At 46.1% G+C, this 19,042-nt stretch overlaps 1 protein-coding gene across 2 annotated transcripts in view; it reads left to right on the top strand.

Moving 5' to 3' along the window:
* Positions 1 to 5,256: 5,256 nt before the first annotated feature.
* The window catches only part of LOC137437741 (centrin-2), a 28,690-nt gene continuing 14,904 nt past the window's right edge, over positions 5,257 to 19,042 (top strand). Inside the window, exon 1 of one of the 2 annotated variants that reach the window (XM_078766205.1) lies at positions 5,257 to 5,391. Coding sequence is in view for 1 of the 2 variants with exons in the window: in XM_068132319.2 (XP_067988420.2) it covers positions 5,821 to 6,027 (207 nt within the window). In the remaining variant the exon portion in view is untranslated. Of the gene's footprint in view, positions 5,392 to 5,721; positions 6,028 to 19,042 lie in introns of those variants that run through there. The other variant, XM_068132319.2, reaches the window with a different exon arrangement.

Below are 19,042 nucleotides of genomic sequence, written 5' to 3'. Positions count from 1 at the left end.
ATGTATAGCATGATATTTCAAAAAGTTTGTGGACGGATTTTGACAATACTTGGTGGACGAGTTGGGTAAGTGACAAGAACAAGCTGATTCACTTTTGGTTCAGGTTCGAATCCAGATCCGGCCTGTCACTATCAACGCCAGTGGGACAACCTGGTGGAGGTATTCCCTCTTCAGAGTGCTATTCTAGTTAACTGTTAAGTTCTGCAGTAACCTCCATTTAGCACACAACATGCCTCTTTTGAAATACTGCAGCAGTAGCTACACCTCTTTACCACATAACCACCTCTCTTTCTAAATATTAGTCACTATTTTTACAACATGGCCACGCCTATTTTATATTGTCGCACTCTCTTGAACACATGACCACGCCCATTACATCAATACTTTCCAACAAAGCCACGCCCTGTTATTTTTGTTTTTACAAAGATCTTTACCACGTGACCACACCTCTTTTTCATACATCTTTACCTCAGTATCACACCATTTTCATTGGCAACTTTCCTACAGCCACGCCCTTTCTTTATACATAGTCACATCTTCGGTCCAATATGACCACACCTTTCTTTCATATTTCACATCAATCATGTCGAGTCTCCTCGGGCAATGATGGCGTGGCAACTCCACGATCCTCCATACACGACCTGATTTCTGCAGTGGTCGCAAGTCCTGTGTTCCGCCTCAGCTGGTCGACGTATGTCAAGTGACGCCCCCCTCTCGAGGCCTGTCCATGCTCCGGTTGCCAGAGCACCAGCTCACTAACTGCTGGGTCCTTATGCCGTACGCAGTGTCCTGCCATTTGTAGCCTCAGAGTCCTGATCTTTTGAGAGACACGTGGTGGTCCTCCATACAGTATGTTATTTCTGACATGATCTCTCCATGTCACATTCAGGGCCATCTGGAGCATGCGCGTGTACCAGCCGTCGAGCCTTGCCTCCAGTTCGGAAGTGAGGGTCCATGCCTCAGAGCCGTACAGGAGGATCGATTCAACAGTTGCAATGAATAGTTTTCTCTTGAGGTCGTCTGGCATTCCTGATTGTCACATCTTATTGAGGTCATCTGGCATACCTGATTGTCACATCTTCTTGAGATCGTCTGGCATGCCTGATTGTCACATCTTCTTGAGGTAATCTGGCATGCCTGATTGTCACATCTTCTTGAGGTCGACTGGCATGCCTGATTGTCACATCTTCTTGAGTTCGTCTGGCATGCCTGATTGTCACATCTTCTTGAAGTCATCTGGCATGCCTGATTGTCACATCTTGAGTTCGTCTGGCATGCCTGATTGTCACATCTTCTTGAGGTCACCTGGCATGCCTGATTGTGACATCTTCTTGAGGTCATCTGGCATGCCTGATTGTCACATCTTCTTGAGGTCATCTGGTATGCCTGATTGTCACATCTTCTTGAGGTCATCTGGCATGCCTGATTGTCACATCTTCTTGAGGTCGACTGGCATGCCTGATTGTCACATCTTCTTGAGTTCGTCTGGCATGCCTGATTGTCACATCTTCTTGAGGTCATCTGGCATGCCTGATTGTCACATCTTCTTGAGGTCGCCTGAGATGCTTGATTGTCACATCTTCTGGAGATCGTCTGGCATGCCTGATTGTCACATCTTCTTGAGATCGTCTGACATGCCTGATTGTCACATCTTCTTGAGGTCGTCTGGCATGCCTGATTGTCAGATCTTCTTGAAGTCATCTGGCATGCCTGATTGTCACATATCCTTGAGGTTGTCTGGCATGCCTGATTGTCACATCTTCTTGAGGTCGTCTGGCATGCTTGATTGTCACATCTTCTTGAGTTCGTCTGGCATGCCTGATTGTCACATCTTCTTGAGGTCGTCTGGCATGCCTGATTGTCACATCTTCTTGAGGTTGTCTGGCATGCCTGATTGTCACATCTTCTTGAGGTCGTCTGGCAAGCTTGATTGTCACATCTTCTTGAGTTCGTCTGGCAGGCCTGATTGTCGCATCTTCTTGAGGTCGTCTGACATACCTGATTGTCGCATCTTCTTGAGTTCGTCTGGCATGCCTGATTGTCACATCTTCTTGAGGTCGTCTGACATACCTGATTGTCACATCTTCTTGAGGTTGTCTGGCATGCCTGATTGTCGCATCTTCTTGAGTTCGTCTGGCATTCCTGATTGCCACATATTCTTTAGGTCGTCTAGCATGCCTCATTGCCACCTCTTCTTGAGGTCATGAAGGGCTCGCCAGGCTTGTGCTTTCCTCACTTTGATGTATTTCTCGGTCGAGCTGATGTAGGTCCCAAGGTACTTGAAGTCGTTCTTGACTGTCAGAGTGGAACCATTGAGTGTCAAGATCCTGACCTCGTCTGTGATGTTGAAAGCCATCACCTCGGTCTTCTTCACATTCAGACTGAGGCCCACCTTCTTACACTCACGCTCTACATTCAGGAGCAGTTCCTGCGCTTGTTGTACGTGGTTGGACACAAGGGCAATGTCGTCAGTGAAGTCAAAATCTGTCGACTCGCCTGCTCTTCCTGAAGGTGACTATGAAGCCATATATTTCCTTTCTTCCTGTGATCGCCTGACGTATAGCATAATCCAGGACGATTATGAAGAGGTATGGTGCCAGAGTGTCCCCCTGTAGGACGCCCGCTAGAATGGGACAGGTTTACATCTCACCGTCAGGGGACAAGATCCTGGCTGAGGTGTTGGCGTACACATCGCTGATGGACTGGACAATGCATGCTGGAATGCTGTAGGCTCTGAGTATCCTCATGAGTTTTCCACGGTAAATTGAGTCGAATGCCTTCTTGAAGTCAATGGACGTCATTACGCCAGGTAGATGTTTCCTTTTTCACTCCCTCAATGATGCGTTGGATAGCCAGCACTTGCGAGGTTGTGGTCCTTTTCTCTCTAAACCCGTTTTGGTTGATACGGAGTAGAGGATCGAGTATGGGGCAGATTCTGTTCAGAATCATCCTGTTGTACACCTTCGTTACAACTGAGCTGAGGCTGATTTCTCAATAGTTGTCAGTTTTACTGAGGTCCCTGGATTTAGGGATTTGTATGATATTGAGGATTGTCCACTGCTCACGAAGCTCTCGATCCATATGGGCCTTGTTGATAAATGTAAAGTACGAGGTCATCAATTAGTATCCACTTCAACACCTCTGGTACGATACCATCTTCTCCACAACTCTTCCCTGCTTTCAGCGAGCCCATCGCAGCTTGATATTCTTTGTGAGTGAAAGGCCCGTCATTGATTGGTGGATCTTCAAAGACTGGTTCTATCTCCTCGTCTTTATTCACTATTACAGGCGGGTTACCCAGAAGGTTCTTGAAGTGATTGAACCATGCATTCTTCCCGGCGTTCTTCAGCAGTCTTCCCTGCGATCTGACTTGGTTGTGAGGATTTCTTCCCAGATATTTCCTTAACGAGGTTCCAGCCCTGGGAGTGTTGCTTGTTGGTGTGGTGCTTTTCAATTTCATGGATTTTCTTGGCTAGGTCTTCAGCCATGACTTCATCATATACCTTATAGAGCTGCTCATTCTTGCTGACATTTCACATAGTCACATCTTTCCCACACGACCACCCACCGACAAGACCTATTTTCACATGAACACTCCTTTATAAGACTTTCTATCAATGTTAAGGAAATAAAAGGAAGAGCTACTGCATTGGGGGATGTGAAGCACTCACCAGTCATGTCACAAAGGACTGATACCGCGTGCAGGTAAATGTCTTCAGTTATCCCAGTAATCAGGTGTTGGCTTAAGCCTTAACGGTTGAGGTGTGCTGGCTCAACATCATTAAGTCTTGAGTTTGAGCCCCTGTGGTGATGTCAAATAACACCAGGTGGGTTGACTCAGCCTGTTACCCTTCTGAGGTTGGCAAAATGAGTATCTGGTTACTGGCAATGGGGGCACTGCATCAGCCGCACTCCCAGCAATGATGCAACCAGGGGGACGAGCTGTATACAAAACTAGAGATTTAATAGAACATGATACCCCGCGCAGTTTTCAAGTATATACAGGAGCACCTTACGTTACGTTCTTGTTATGGGGTTACGTAACTGTTATGGGGTTAAATTCTTGAAAATCCCCATGAACCACAAACCCACAAATTTAGGGGATAATGCGGGAAATAGGGTTAGGGACTTCAGCTTTAAAAATTTGTCCAAACTGTACACTTAAATAACATATGATTGTGCCTTGTTTTTGTGCAACTTATTTTCATGAATAAAAGAGATATCAAGTACAAAATATTATGATTAGTCCCCTGCCGGTTTCACTGGCGGGAACTATAGCTAGGTTTGCTCTCCGTCTGTCTGTCCGTCCATCCGTCTGTCTCACCTGTGGTTTTTCAGACTTTTTCTCATACCCTTTAACATATCCAACTGAAACTTGGTTAATGGCTTTATTATGATAAGTTACAGAACAAGTTCGAGTTTCAGGGTGTTTCGTCAACTTTTAACAGAGTTATTCCCTTTTTGACTTATAAATCTTACATCGGTAGGGGACAGGTATTGGACAGGACGGTAGGGGACGGTAGGGGACAGGTAGAATTGCAAAGCAATTCTGGTTTTTATTGTTGTTATTATTTTTATTATTATTTATTATTATCATTATTATATCATATGCAGCTTGTGGCTGCTGGTTGCATTATTGCTCGGAGCGCAGCTGTGCCACTGATGCAGTGCCTCCTGTTGATGCAGTGCCCCCTGTTGATGCAGTGCCCCTGTTGATGCAGTTCCCCCTGTAGATGCAGTGCCCCTGTTGATGCAGTTCCCCCTGTTGATGCAGTGCGCCCTGTTGATGCAGTGCCCCCCTGTTGATGCAGTGCCCCTGTTGATGCAGTGCCCCCTGTTGATGTAGTGCCCCTTGTTGATGCAGTGCCCTGGTTGATGCACTGCCCCCTATTGATGCAGTGCCCCCTGTTGATGCAGTTCTCATTTTGCGAACCACAGAAGGATGACAGCCTGAGTCAACCCACCTGGTGTTAAACTGACGATCATAAACTGACAAGACGGACAGAAAAATATGAAACAATTGCTTAACCCCACTTTTCGCTTCGCGTGTGCCAGGTAATAATAAGTTATCCCAGTTCTAACATAGGACCTTACGAAATGACGTAATCCACCCCAGAATGCTCCTCTATGTTTCATAGTTTAAATGAGAGTTCCATAATGGACATTTTTGCTTGATGGCGTCAGGTAGCTATGGCAACACCTCCCGCCCCCTCCCATGACGCCCCGGAAAAACACCCACATACCCGCCCCTTCCTTACGCCAAACGGCGAAGGCGTCACGGTATTTTGTGTACAACTGTCGGAATCTCAAGGATGATCGAGGCGTCCATTTGGGACAAGCTTGCGTCCTCATGAAGCCTGGTGCATGCATCTGAAGATGCAAAAATGAGTGGTAATCTTCTCACTCTTCTTCTTCGTGTGTTCACTTACAAACCCTCAATAGCTATTTATAACATTTGAATTGCAAACTTAGAAGCTTTGGGAGAGATAAGAGTGAAGATGGAAGGGAATGGGCACAAGCCTTTATTAATTAATTTAATATATTATTATTGAATCATGGTGTATCTTTATTAATTAATATATTGCGTGCAAGGCACATGATATTATACATATAATCTTAATATTCTTTTTTAATATATGTTTAATAAATTGAATTGTGCTTCCATATTTGGTATAAATAAATGTCAATATAAGCGAGTAAAATCGAACGGTGTAGCAGGTTGCAGAAACACAAGGTGTATTAATGAAACGTGAATGGAGTACACATTGGTGCTTTGCAATTTAATTTACATTCAAGTAAACTGCAGGACCTACATATATCATGGAAAATAAAACTACGGAGGAAGATGCAATACTGTTTCTATTGGGCTTGGGCGAGGAAGAAAGGAAAAGAAAAGACGACGAGTGCAGCTGCTTTACGGTTCGCGCGCCTCTTTGGCGGGAAGGTCTGCGGGTTGTAGTTCAGCTATATTTTTTCAATCGCCAACAAACTGTCCAGAACCTTTTCTTCTTCTCTCCTCGTACCATGGTAAGTGTGAGCAGTAGAGATGCCAAAGGTGTTTTTGATGGGCGAAGTATTGATGTGTTTGAGCTGCGGCCTGCAGTTTCGGCAATCGCCTCCTTGGTTACCTTGGTGACGGACTCTGCGGCCGGCGCCATTCTTGAGGCGTTTTGTGTTGTTTGCTGTTTCAAACTAGACGCGTTCGATAGAGCATAGATACAACAGAAATCTACAATGTCCAGGTCTTTCTAAAATCCCTCCTTCGTCCATTATTTTGATGTAAAACGTTGCAGGGCCTACGTGGCTGAAAAAGACTTGGTACGGTAGTTGCTGTGGGATGAACGGTATGTGGTGCTGTTCATGCGTTTTACGGATCACTGATGGGCAGGAGAGAGTACAGCTTGTCTCGGCTCTTTTTCTTTCGGGTAATTCTCTTCTTTCAGAGGCCTCTTCACCATGTATTGTTACCTCCGCCACCAAAGGTGGATGCATGTTGTGTTTTTACCCCTGTCTGTCCGTCTGTGAACAAAATGTCTCAAGAAGTTGTGGACGGATTCGGACGAAATTTGGCAGAGAGGTAGCGTATGTGACAAGAATGAAATGATTTGATTTGATTTTGATGATCCGGATTCGGATCCGGCTACTAGAATTTTTAAAGTGATTCTTCACCATTGGGAGATTGGGCCAAAAACGATACATAGCAGGATATCTCAAAAAGTTATGGACGGATTTGGACGAAACTTGGTGGACCGGTTGGGTGTCTGACAAGGAAGAATCGATTCGATTTTGGTGAAGATCTGGAATCTCCTGCGATGAAGCTAACTGCGAGGCCCTTTCACTCACTCACCGCAGGCAGGTTGGTGGTCTTTGTCTTCTACCGACTCCTCTCCGGCCTTGCCCCCCCAGCTCTCTCTGGGCTCTGTCCCCCAACTATTCCTAAAGGTCGGTCGCACAAGATCTGCCAGCAACCCTCTTATGGTTAAACTGCCAAAATCTCGGCTCTCTGCTCACCTTCACTCTTTCATTCCTCTTTTCTCCCACCTCTGGAACAAACTCCCTCACTCCCTTCAATCCCACTCCTCCCTCCAGGTCTTTAAAACAGCTGTTCACCACCATCTCTTATCTTCCCCCATCCAAAACCTTGATCTTTTCTACCCCCGCTAATTTTCACCCCAGATACACTTTTTTGAAATTTGAACTTCTTTCGTGGAAGTCCTTGCAGTGTCCTTATGTTTTATACCTCTCCCACCTCCCCCCAAGCCCTCTCCCTCCCACAGTTCTCTCAATGTCCCTGCTCTCAAATGTTGTTTGTGTCCTTCCCCCTCTCTCCCTATCTTGTCTACCGCTCCCCTTATTTTGTGTTTTATGTGTCAGTTTGACTTTCTGTGTGATTAATGTTAGCTCTTTCATGACCCTAGAACTTGTATACAAAAAAAATAAAAATAAAAATCTGAATATGGATTTGGATATGAGAATTATTTAATTCTTAAGTGATTCTTCACCATTGGGAGATGGGGCCAAAAACGATACATTGCAGGATATCTCAAAGTTATAGGTAGATTTGGACCAAACTTGTTGGACTGGTTGTGTGTGTGACAAGGAAGAATCGATTCAATTTTGGTGAAGATCCGGATCCAGCTAGTAGAATTTTGTAAGTGATTCTTCACCATTGAGTGATAGGGCAAAAACCGATACAAAGCAGGATATCTCAAACAAAATGTGGATGGATTTGGACGAAACTTGGTGGACAGGTTTTGTTTGACAAGGAAGAATCGATTCAATTTTGGTGAAGAATGTTTCTACATTATATAAATTCTGTATTGTGATTTTCTGGTGTAATCTGTGATACAAAACGTAAACTGTTCACCAGGCGGAGGTATGCTCTCTACTGAGTGCCGTTCTAGTTCAAAAAGTTATGAACGGATTCAGACAAAACCTGGAGGACAGGTTGGGTTTGCGACAACGACAAAGTGTTTCGATTTTGGTGATGATCCGAATTTGGATACAATCATTTCTCATTTTTCAAGCGATTCTACACCATTGAGAGATGTGGTTAGAAACTATATACAGTATCGCACAATATTGTGACAGATTTTGGAAACCCCTGTGGTGTCACATGCCAAATCACATAAAACAATAGTAGTTATATTGACTCGTAGTATAGTGCTGTATTTTGTTTAAATAAGTGTACTGTATTTTTTTTTTTTTTTTTTTTTCTTTTTTTCTTTCTGACTTCCGGGTTCGGTTGCGAGAGGACGCTGGCGTTGCATATTCGCCGCTTCTCCGACTGGATGGATGTACAGGGTCTGCTTCTACCTTTCTGACCTGACATCTCACGCCTGTCCTGCCTTTTCACACCCGCACGTGCCGCGTGTTCTCCGGCTGGATAACGGAATCTGCTTTTGATGGTACGGAATACGGAATTCGAAAGGCCCGCTCCCGTTGTTTGTGGCCGTGGCCTTGTTTGCCGGTGGCCTTGTGGCCTTGTTTGCCGCTGTGGTCTTGATTAGCGGCTGCAGTCGTTTGCCGCTGCGTTTGCCGCTGCGTTTGCCGCTGCGTTTGCCGCTTTGCCTCCTCGACCTTGGCCTCGTACTCGTCCCTTCGCTCCTGCCTGGCATGGCTCTGAAGTACTCCGCCGCAAGGCTTCTTCTGCTCAATACCCGCTCCACCCCATCATGCATCTCTGCCATCAAATCAAATGGACTCCTCCGACGACCCAGGTACATTCACCGTGGCTCCGGTCGCAAGTTTGTTTATATGCAATCAGGTCACTCCATCCCCGTCCTCTGGTCGGCTCAGCGCACTCTCACTCTTCGTCCCAGCGCACCTGGTCACAGCAACCCACACGATCGCACCTCTTGCCTACGAACCCTGGCTAAATCACCTGAATTCATCCCTGCTGTTCAAAACAACATCAAGCTCACCCTGTTCAACACCCGGTCCCTCAACAATAAATGCCTCATCCTGAACGAATACATCCTGGATAACAAACTGGACTTTCTCTGTCTCACCGAAACCTGGCAACAACCTCTGGACTACTACACACTCAACCTCACCACACCCAGTGGATATTCCTACGTCAATAAACCACGCTCGGAGGGCCGAGGTGGTGGAATTGCCGTTATCCACCGTCAAGACATCAAGACCAACCTCATCTCCATCTCATCTGCTCCATCATTTGAACACCTGGCTTTAAAACTCTCTGGTCACACGCAGTCAGTCATGGCTGTCGTCTACCGCCCTCCCAAACCACACCCATCATTCCTGTCTGACTTCTCCTACTTTCTGACCCAGCTATGTTCCCTCTCCCCCTCAATCCTCCTCCTTGGTGATTTCAATATCCACATGGACTCCACTGACTCCACAATAACCACTGACTTCACTGATTTACTCACCTGCTTTAACCTCACTCAACATGTCGACTTTCCTACCCATATCCGTGGTCACATTTTGGACCTTGTCTGCTCCACTGGATTAAATTTGCACCATCTCTATGGCTCCGACCTCACCCTCTCTGACCACTTAGCCATCACTCTGACCATCAACATCCCCGCCCCAACACCAAGGCATTATCGCACAATCAACTTCCGTAAGCTAAACGCTCTTTCACCTACCTCATTCTCATCCACCCTCTCTGAAAAAATGTCCACTTCTCCCTTCATTGACCTCCACACCCCTTCCGACCTCACTGACTACTACAACCACACTCTCTCCTCCTGCCTTGACCAGCTTGCGCCTGTAAAAACCAAAACAGTTTCTTTCACCCATTCTGCTCCCTGGTTTACCCCTGAACTCCACCTGATGAAAACTCGTGCTCGCCAACTTGAAAGACTCCGCAATAAAACGGGTCTCACAATTCACTCCCAAGCCTACAAGGACCACATACAACACTACAAAGATGCCCTCTCACGCGCCCGCTCTGCCTACTACTCTCAAATTATCCACTCTGGCTCCGGAAACCCAAAAGCACTCTTCTCGACAATAAACAAACTCCTCCGCCCCCTGAACACCACCACCCAGTCATTCACAGTAGACAACTGCATCTCCTTCCTCTCTTTCTTCCAACGCAAAATTGACAACATCTACAACAGCTTGACCACCGCCGCACCCGCTCCCCCTCCAACCACCTGCCCCCCCTTGTCCTGCCATCCCCTGTCTCGGTTCTCCCCAATCTCTCCTACTGACCTCTCTGAACTCCTCATAGGAATGAAAACTGCCACCTGCACTCTTGACCCCATCCCCTCCAGCTTTGTCAAAGCCTCCCTCCCTGCTCTCTCTCCACTTATCATTGCAACAATAAACTCCTCCCTGTCTACAGGCATCGTCCCACCTTCCCTCAAAATTGCTGCTGTTACCCCCATTCTAAAAAAACCTGGTCTAAACCCTGACACCCTAAACAACTTCAGACCCATCTCCAACCTACCCTTTCTGTCAAAAGTTTTGGAACGCGCTGTAGCCACTCAACTCAAACATCATCTCTCTGCCAATAACTTGTATGAAACATTCCAATCCGGATTCCGCTCCAACCACAGTACTGAAACTGCTCTCCTCAAAATCACCAACGACCTTCTCCTCTCCTCTGACGCTGGCAACCTCAACATTCTCGTCCTCCTCGACCTCAGCGCTGCCTTTGACACCATCGATCACACTATCCTCCTCACCCGACTTGAATCCACCTTTAACGTCACCGGCACTGCCCTCTCTTGGATTAAATCATACCTCTCTGACAGATGCCAGTTCATCTCCATCAATAACTGCAAATCCCCCACTGCTCCCCTCCCCCAAGGTGTCCCCCAAGGTTCAGTTCTTGGCCCCCTCCTCTTCATCCTTTACCTGTCCCCGCTCGGTCACTTAATCCGCCGTCATGGTCTCCAATTCCACTGCTTCGCCGATGACATCCAGCTTTTCATCTCCACCAAGTCCGTCTCCACCGACACCCACTCTATCCTGACAAACTGCATCACTGAAATAAAATCCTGGCTTCAAATCAACTTCCTCAAGCTTAACTGTGATAAATCTGAAATAATCATCATTGGCCCAAAAACGCTCACAAAATCCACCCATAACTTTGCCCTCAACATCGACGGTATCCCAGTATCCACCTCCCCTCACATCCGGAATCTTGGCGTCATCTTTGACCAAACCCTTTCCTTCGACAAATACACTAAACAGATCACAAAGTCAGCCTTCTTTCACCTGAAAAACATTGCCCGTCTCCGCTCATCCCTCTCCTCCACGGCTGCAGAAACCCTCATCCACGCCTTCATCACCTCCCGTCTGGACTACTGCAATAGCCTCCTCTATGGTTCACCCTCAAAAATCACCAATAAACTCCAATACATTCAGAACTCCGCTGCCCGTCTACTCACTCATTCCCGGACCCGTGACCACATCACCCCCGTCCTTTACAAGCTTCACTGGCTCCCCATCCCCCAGAGAATCCAGTACAAAATCCTCCTCTTGACATACAAAGCCCTCCATAACCTGGCCCCATCCTACCTGGCTGACCTCCTCTCCAGACACACTCCCACCCGCAACCTCCGCTCTGCTGGTACCAACCTCCTGACCCCCTCCATCCGGACCAAATTCAGATCCTGGGGGGACAGGGCCTTCTCCATCGCTGCTCCCACCCTCTGGAACTCACTACCTCACACCATCAGAGACTCCTCCTCACTCACCACATTCAAAACATCACTAAAGACCCACCTGTTCAACGCTGCATTCAACATTCAACCCACAGCATTTAACCCCTGACTATCTCTTCTCCTTCTCCCTCCTTTTGCTTTAAATATTTCCCTATTGATTCTTGTCTTGTCTTTTTGATTCTTGTCTTATATATATGCCGTATATCGCTGCTGTTTGTTTTCTTGATTCTTGTCTTTTTGCAATTGTTGTTTTCATGTATTGTTATGCATTATGTTTTCCACTCTGTCAAAGCGCCTTTGGGCTTCTGGAAAAGCGCTATACAAAATAAATGAATTATTATTATTATTAAGTGTGGAAGTCTAACATTAAGTATAGGGGAGAAATGCGCGTTGTGCTTGTAAGCGAGGCATGCCACATTGATCTTTCTTTCTCTATTTCTAAACCCTCAACACTTCTAAACTCTTCACAAACTCGCACCACTCAAACTTCATTCACAACACAAAGCCCCACAAACCGACAACCTCACACATAATAGCCTGCATTCACTATCGGAGGCACAGCCCATGCGGTGAGAGTGAGAGTGAGAGTGGGGGTTGGCTGGGCAGGAATGGCAACCACGGCACCAGCCTTAACGCAGCTGCACCACCGAGTAGTGTACCAACCGATGAGTGCTGCTGAATCACAGAAACACGGACGTAGTAAGAGGCAGACAAGGAGCTTATAAATGGCATGTAGGGCAGGTAAGCGAGTGAGTCATGCCTGGGAGCCATCCAAGTTGGAATGGAGTTTTAGCCATCCAAAGGAGCCTGGAGTCAAGGATGGGGATCAAGCGAGGAGCGGGACGGTCCAACAGAGGTGGAGAGATCGCCGAGGTGGGGTTCCTGGGCGTAGGTACCACACGCACCTACTGACATTCTCCTGAGTTATTCCTTGCTCACTCTCTCTAAACTCTAGACCATGGGTCGGCAACCTTTTTGACATGAAGTGCCAGTTTGAAATGTTATTGTTAATTAGTGTGTCATATCAACATTAAGTTTAACATCAAGTTTAATTATGACACCACATCAAAAAAAAATTCCAACAGACATGTAATTTTATTCCATCCATACAGGCTACATGCATAGCAACAACATCCATACAGGCTACATGCATAGCAACAACATTTTAAAGAAACATTTATCTCATAATCAGGACATTGTAATTGTCATTTTATCATTGTAAAATTTGTCCCCAATGAGGTTACAAATTATATGCATGGACCCCATTTCAAAACACTGCTTTCAGTAACTCATTTACAAAGTATTGCATTGGGAACAAATTTCAAAAAGGGAGAATAAAGTGTATCAAACAGAAATACCAGTACTGCCATCCTCAGTAAGAATGCTGCCATCCTCATGAAAACATCCACATCTGAGTTGGAAAAAAAGAGATGGACAAACAGCTACATATGCAAACCCATGTGTACTACAAATAAACAGATGCCTACCAGTCAGTGTGATCCCTGGCCCTGCTTTCCTTTGCTGAGCTCCATTATCTGGGGGTTTTAGTTAGTCACTTTAAGTTGCACACATGCTTCGGAGTGGTCGGTTGTCAAGCGACTGCGGGAGGGGCTGAGCACGTTCTTCGTGTGTGAGAATATCTGCTCACAGAGGTACGTTGAACTGAAGACTGACAGCAAAGCCAGTGCAACGTTCCGGAGACAGCTGGACTTCTTCGGCACGGATGTCCAGCAGGTGAAGATGCAGGTTCCGTAATCTTGCACTGCCGTGGTTTCTAGTTGTTTCCGTAGCTCTGCAAACTTAGTCACCCACAGTGTTGAACTCTTCAGCTCAATCAGCTGCATTTCCATGTCCTGTGTATCCAACCAGTCTATCAGAGATAAATCCAATTCGTGTCCATCAAAGCTGTCTGGCTTGACCAAGAAAGAGAACATGGGTCCATACTTCTGAAAGTCCCCAAATCGTGTTGTGAACTCCGACTCAAGCTCGCTCATGTATTTGCATATTTCAGCGGTGCTGATGCTGTGCTGCGAGGACAGCTCCCTTATGTGTCTGAAGTAGTGGAAAGTGGAGGTAGCAACATCACTTGAAAAGATTGCTAGCTTGCCGACAAAAGCCGTCCATGTGTCGAAGATGTCCAAAACAGTTTGCCCTGCACGTTGCAGTCAGAGATTGAGCTCGTTGAGGTGTCCCGTAATATCCGTGAGAAACATAAGTTTCACAACCCACTTCTCGTCCTCGAGGTCTGGGTAGAGTCAATCCCTCGCTCCTCAAAATGTTCCATAAACACCTTGGCTGTGTCCTCACATTTTGCTGTGTCAAACATTGCCTTTAAGCAGCAGAGTTCCTCTCTTACAGTCGAATCACAGTATCTTGCCATGACTGCCTTCATTCCATGCATCAGGGAGTTCACCTTGCCATGACTGCTTGTATGTCATTCATGTCCACGCTCTCGTCAAGTGCAATGCTAAATACCACAGCATCTTTTACCCCAGCTATTTGCTGCGTGCTCACATTTTCTGCCATTTCTTCGATGCGTCGCTCAACACTTCTAGCTGACATGGGAATATCTTTTATTCTTGATTTGATTGTCTCTTTGTTTGGTAAGGCTTCAAACAGAACCTCTGAGCTACAGAGAAAAGCCTCCTTAATATATTCGCCATCAGTGAATGGCTTTCCGCATTTCGCAATGCAATGAGCAATGCGATAGCTTGCTTCAGTCACATGGTTTTTAGCAGTGGCAAAGATTTTGAGGGTGTTGGCTTGCTTTCCCATACCTGCACACGGCACGTTTGATAGATTCTGCCTTTTCTGCCTGATCTTTGAAAGTTTTCTCGTGCTTTGTGTCAAAATGGCGCTTAACACTCGACGTTCGACAAACAACATTTTCAAGCGGTGCTGAAAACCGGTAGGGGACTAATAAGACAGGCCGCTTAACAGCCAATGGCTGTTCAAGAGGTGATTTGGCATGCAGCTGAGAGGGCACTGCTTTCGCCAGTGTGCCAATGATTACGCTGCCGCGTGCCAATGGTGGCACGCGTGCCTAAGGTTGTCGACCCCTGCTCTAGACCATCGGAGTTTGCTACGATCCTTTTCAGGACCCCCATCATATCTCTGCACCTCACACCATCACACTAACTCATCTTGCTGACTTGCTAAGAGCACCAGAGAATTAAGAGTCACCTACGATTTTTTTGCAGAACCCGCATCATGCTCCACGCTCACCCAGTCTGGTAACACGTGAGCCAGCCTGCTCACGTTCGGGTAACATCAGGGTCGAACCCATGCCCCTCCTTTAATACTCATCTGTCTATCAACCTTAAAAATTAATCTTATTATTTTCCTGGAATGAATGTTGTGCCTAAGTTATTTGTGATAAGTGATTGTTCAAAAGGAGCTGCTGTGCATAGATGAGGCTTTGTCATGTGTGCCTTTATTTGCCTTGTAAATATTGTTACGTGCTCCTCCCCGACCCCCTGGTCACGGTGTACCTCCGAGCCCCGAGAGGAGTCACGGCAGAAAAATGTGTTATTCTGTATGTCAAAGATCAAGGGAGAAGCCACCCCAATTGTTACTCACAAACAAATATTTTATTAAGATCACACAAGAATAACAGTACAACAATAATAGTATTCAAAAGTACAATCAATAAGTCCTATGATGGTACCATCAGTTTTGTAATATTTAACTCACTGTGCTCCAAGTGAGTGAAACACGAACATTCCCCAATGTCTCTTATTCCCGGCTTCGAGACGAAATTGATTCGCTCCAGCGATCGCCAGAACGATGTCCAATCGAGACCAGAATCCTGTGCGGATGGCAAATACAGTCACACAGCCGAAGCTGCACAAAGGCGCCCTCAAGGCACCTGGGAAATCCAAAGGTGCCCTACAGGCGACTGAGAGATCACACCCTCGGGTATGGACGAATTAACCTTCAAAAAGCCACGTCACGCACACGCCCCAGATCGACGTCTGAATGCGGTGGAGATGGTCGAAAAGAGACGAAACCGCGAGCGAAGCACAAGTCCTGCGCGAGTCAAAATGGCCGACGACCCGGTCTCGTGGCGCACGGCACGGCGATGATTCTCTCTTGAATCGATCGCAAAACCTGACACGCAGGTTGACCGGTCACAGCGATGACAACTCTGTCGTAGGAATCCCTTTTCCGGAAACCCGAAAGTTCGTGAGGGACTCTGGCTCGCCAACGTTCGCTCCAGACCAAGCAGCCGCTATGCTTCTTGTCCGACCTCTCTCGCTCCACCCTCTTTTTCTTCGTCCTCCGGTTCCCGATCCGGTTTCCTGTTTCTTTTAACATTAACTTTTTTACCTTTTGAAAACAGCTCATGGACAATAAACCTTTTGAAAGCAATAATAGTAAATGGAATCAGAAATATTTACAGTGGATGCAAACCACCACAACGGAAGTGACGAATCCGTAACAATATGTCACTTGTTGGATTATAATCGATTCCAAACTGTGCTGTTGTCTATTTCCATTGATTAGACAAAGCATACTGCATCAGGGAGTTCACCCTAGCTGAATTGTTACAAATAGTCAGAAGCCATCACGTAAAGCTCAGCTGTATCCTGGAATCGGTTGCATTTTGAGACGCATAGTACCATATTTCCCGGTGTATTAACCGCACCCCTGTTTTTCACCCTCCAAAAAAAAAAATTCATGCTCAGCTGAAGCTTGATGATGTAGGACTGGAAGTGTGTAGTCTTATCAGCCGTGTCATTGGGTAGATGTTTGGAGATGTGTGTGCGGCATCGAACCGACAGATCCTGGCATGCCATGAACCTGAAGGCCCACGATGGGCTGGTCGTGAAGTCCCCAATGTCATCCTCCTTAGCTAGCCTGAGAGCAAGTGTTGTGAATGAAAAAACGTCTAAATTAAAACTAATTTCCCATTATAAGCGGAAGAGGTTAGGGTGATTGCTGCCTCAATCCTCATCTTATTGTCCTATTTTTACTATTGGTGGTTTATTTTGTTTAAATTATAAGATCCACCTGGTGTTCCTTCTCCAGCAGTAGAAGGTCCCCATTTGAGAGCTCCTCCCGGTACGAGTCCAGCAACTCCTCCTCATCACCCTCCTCCACCTCATCAAAGCCGACAGTCTTGGCCATATTGACGATGTTATGTCGTGTTTTCGACACGTCATTTTTCATGCCAAAACCCTTAAAGCCGTGAACAAATTGAGGACAAAGTTTCCCCCATACACCATTCATACAGGAACGAGGGAGGGACTTCCTTCCAACACTCCTCAACATTACATAGAACATGCCTTATTGTAAAGGCCTTCCAGAATTCCCTTATAGTCAGTCATCTGGTCATTATCAGTTGATTTCACCATCAAATCATTATCAGGTTTGCAAATGTACTTCGGAGATGAGACACCTTGAATGCATCAATCACTCCCTGGTCCTCATATCACCTGTACGATCACCTCTTTCTTACCGTCCTAAAACATCCATTTTTACTTCAATAGTGATGGCATTTCTCTGTATTTTGCTCGCACTACCAACCTTGCTACTCCATGGACACTTTCCAGTCATGATTGCAAGGTTTACGCTTATTACAGCGGAACAATTCACACGCAAAATGGGGAAAGCCATCACTACATGCATGACGCTAACGTGGAGGGTTTACGGAAACTGAGGGAGTGGAAGGTGAGGGGGAGGGAAGGCAATCTAGCCAGAATCCGGGTGTTATCGCGAGAACGTTTTCATATTCAGTGCGAAAATGTAATCGTTGTGTCACACACGTGTCAGGTAATTACAAAAAATGGTATAAGTGTCAGGCGTACACAATTCAAAAATTGCGCAAACAGAACGCACGTAAAACACGAACATACCGTACTGGAATGTATGCCATTAAGGGTGTGATGACGTCACACACCAGAAAATGGTAGTATGGTTTTTCAATTTAAACCGTATGCTTTTTAAAAGTAGCATTCATTTCGATACAGCTACTGGTATACATATGACAATTGGAATATAATTGAAATTCAACATTGTTTTTAAGACTGATTATTTATCCCGATATTTGTGTATTATACACTCCCCCAACTTTTTACTTTTTATGCCGGTTAAAAAGCGTGGTTAATACACCAGAAAATACGGTACCCTATCTGGGGTGGCTTAATTTTCTGGAAAGGTAAAGTGGGATTTGGATGCTGGGTCTTACCTAAATTATACCTGGTGTTGGCCTTATGGTTAGGGCGGCGGGCTTAGCATCCTAAGGTCCTGGGTTTGAATGCCGTTGAATTAACACCAGGTGGGGTTGACCCAGCCTGTCATCCTTCCGAGGTCGGCAAAATGAGTACCTGATAACTGGTTTGACTGAGAGGAGTGGCGAATCCTCCTCCCCCCCCCCCCCCCCCCCCGTCTTCCCTCCCCCTCTTCTGGTCTATACCACACACCCGTGTGTACCAGCCATAGAAAGGTAATTTCCCGAGGAGACTCGACATCATCATCATCTTACCTAAATTAAGCTTCTCGGACGGAGAAGCTTGTTTAACCCTCTGGAGTCTATAAGCCGATTCTATCGGCTTCACGCATGTGCCGAAATGTCTTCAAGACGAATTTATCGGCTTGTAGACTCCAGATGGTTAAAAACCTGTTGCACCATACAAACAGCATACCGTGGAGGTATTGGCAGAGCCTCATCAGGTAAGTAGGATCATCAGGATCATCGTGGAAGTATATTCGAGAAATCTCCTCATAATCCACCTCAAGGTGAATCCGAAACAATTTTTTTTTTTAAAGTCGTGGACTGATTAGGATAATACTTAGTGGATCAGTTGGGTTGGAGACGAGAACAAGCCGATTCAATTTTGGTTAAGATCCGGATTCAGATCCGGCTTATCGGTGGGAGGCAAAATGTAATCTGTTCAGACTGCCGGAGGGATGCACTACCGAGTGCCGTTCTAGTTATGCTTATGAAGTGTGTGCCACTTCCTGAGAGAGTGAGGCGATAGGAAACAGTAATGACACACAGACAGATAACGTCCTTTTATTTATACGAATACATCCCGGTGTGCACCCCGATTTAGAATAGGTACACCGTATCCCTGCGCATCGTAAGAGGCGACTAAGGGTTGGCGCCAGGAAGGGCATCCGGCCATAAAAACATTGCCTCAAACAGGGAACCATGATTGTCACGGGGCCCGCAAGGCTAACCTCCGCTCTAGTGGGGAAAATGACCTTAAAACGATCATTCATTCATTAATTCATATTTATACGAATACACCCGCTCACTACGGGAGGGGGAGGAAGGGTCATTCCTCTTTGGGGTAGCCTATATAGATTACAGTCGATCTATGGTCGGGTCTCAAGAACATTGGGTGTGTTGGGTGTCAAGAACACTTGATTTACCAAGTTTCTTGTGGAGA

This window comes from Myxine glutinosa, chromosome 12 (assembly GCF_964187855.1).
Source record: "Myxine glutinosa chromosome 12, kmMyxGlut1.1, whole genome shotgun sequence".
NCBI lineage: Eukaryota > Metazoa > Chordata > Myxini > Myxiniformes > Myxinidae > Myxine > Myxine glutinosa.
This window is presented reverse-complemented; position numbering and strand designations above follow the sequence as displayed.